The 1,671-nt window shown below is 54.8% G+C and overlaps 1 protein-coding gene across 1 annotated transcript; it reads right to left on the bottom strand.

Annotated features, from left to right (window-relative positions):
• LOC107636802 lies at nt 257–826 on the bottom strand. Its single transcript, XM_016340284.1, has one exon. It carries the CDS (start codon nt 824–826, stop codon nt 257–259), a length of 570 nt encoding a protein of 189 aa, XP_016195770.1.

Here is a 1,671-nt window from a genome sequence, read left to right as displayed (position 1 = left end):
TGGGAACTCCACTAGCTTGCCTTCGCGAATGTCTTGCTCCAAAGCGTCCTTCAAATCGAAGCAATCCCCAATTTTATGGCCGAAGCCTTTATGGTAGTCATAGTACAGGCTTTTGTTCCCGCCTGTTCTATCCTTGAGCTGTCGAGGTTTTGACAAGATGCCCTTATCGGCGATATGCTGGTAGACTTCCGCGATCGGGGCGGTCAGGAGTGTGTAGTTTGTGAACTTTCCGATCCGGGGATACGGCTTGAAAGGCTTAACTGAACCCCCATCTTTGGGATGTTCCTTTGGCCTCTCGTCGTGCCCGGGTTGATGGGGAGGAAGGTGGGCTGGCTAGTTTGTTGGCTACCATAACCTGGCTTACCTCCCTGTCGTTGATATACTCTCTTGACACATTCTGGTTTTCTTCCATGGTCCATACGGGCTTGGTGGTGAGGTTTTTCCTGAAGTCTTCATTTGACAGCCCGTTCGTCAGACATAGGCTGGCCACCGAGTTGGTCAGACCATCAATCTCTAGGCACTCATCGTTGAACCTGTCGAGATACTTCCTTGTCAGTTCCCCGTTTCTTTGAGTCATGCCTAGGAGGTTGATCGGGTGTTTAGCTTTGGCTAAGCGTGTGGTGAACTGTGATAGAAAACCACGTGTTATATCTGAAAAGGTAGCCACGAACTGCTGCGGTAGCACGTTGAACCACCGAATTGCCAGTCCGGCCAAAGTCACAGGAAAAGCACGACATCTCACCGCATCGCCCACACCTTCCAGGTTCATCCTGGCCTCAAAGGCCACTATGTGTTCCTGAGGGTCTTGGGTTCCATCATACCTCATGTCCTTTGACTTGTCGAAGTGTTTTGGTAGCTGGACCTTGAGGATGGAATGGTGGAAAGGGGTCGCCCCTATGATTATGGGGTCTCGTCATCTTCTCGGCCTCTCTCTGCTACTGCCTTGGCTTGCTGAATCGGAGCGGGTTGAACGATGTCAGGCGTAGATCACGGGGTCTTGCCACCTCTGCGATCCTTCCCTGCTTCCGCTCTGGCCCTCTGACTCCGCTTGGGGCGATGGGGACCGGGTACCTGCTCCTTGCTTGACGTGGTGTCTCCGGGGGCTTCTTCCCCTAGGGGTCGTTCTTTGTTGGGGAGATCGGGTGTGGGACGGACACGGGCTGGGGTGATAGCGGTCCCTGGCCACGAGTTCCCTCTCCAGATTTTGTACTCTGTGGCGCAGTTCCTGCATGATTCTCGCGCTGTCACCCCCTGTCCCTCCGAAAGGACGCCTCTCGTCCTTACGAGAGGGGGATCTCGAGCGCTCGTGAGAGGAAGCAAGGGAGGCCACCCTGCTCATGTGGTGAGCTCCCTATTCTCCGTGCACGGCATCCTCTTCTCCCTCAGCGGGCCCCAATAGAAAATCCATTCACGCCGATCCAACGTTCCCCACAGACGGCGCCAATGTTCGGTTGCTCGGTTCCTGAACAGGTCGGAGGTGCTGGGTACTCTGGATTTATGGGAGATCTGGATCCGGATCATTCGCGGGTGACTGGATCTCATGGAATGGTGTGGCGAAGAGAGGAGGAGGGCTCAAGGATCTTATCGACAGGTCGGTGTGACGTGTGTGGGGGGGGGAGCCACCTGCAAAAGGGATTCCAACGCTTAAGTCAGAATCCGTACAAGGTGGCA

This window comes from Arachis ipaensis, chromosome B04 (genome assembly GCF_000816755.2).
Source record: "Arachis ipaensis cultivar K30076 chromosome B04, Araip1.1, whole genome shotgun sequence".
NCBI lineage: Eukaryota > Viridiplantae > Streptophyta > Magnoliopsida > Fabales > Fabaceae > Arachis > Arachis ipaensis.
This window is presented reverse-complemented; position numbering and strand designations above follow the sequence as displayed.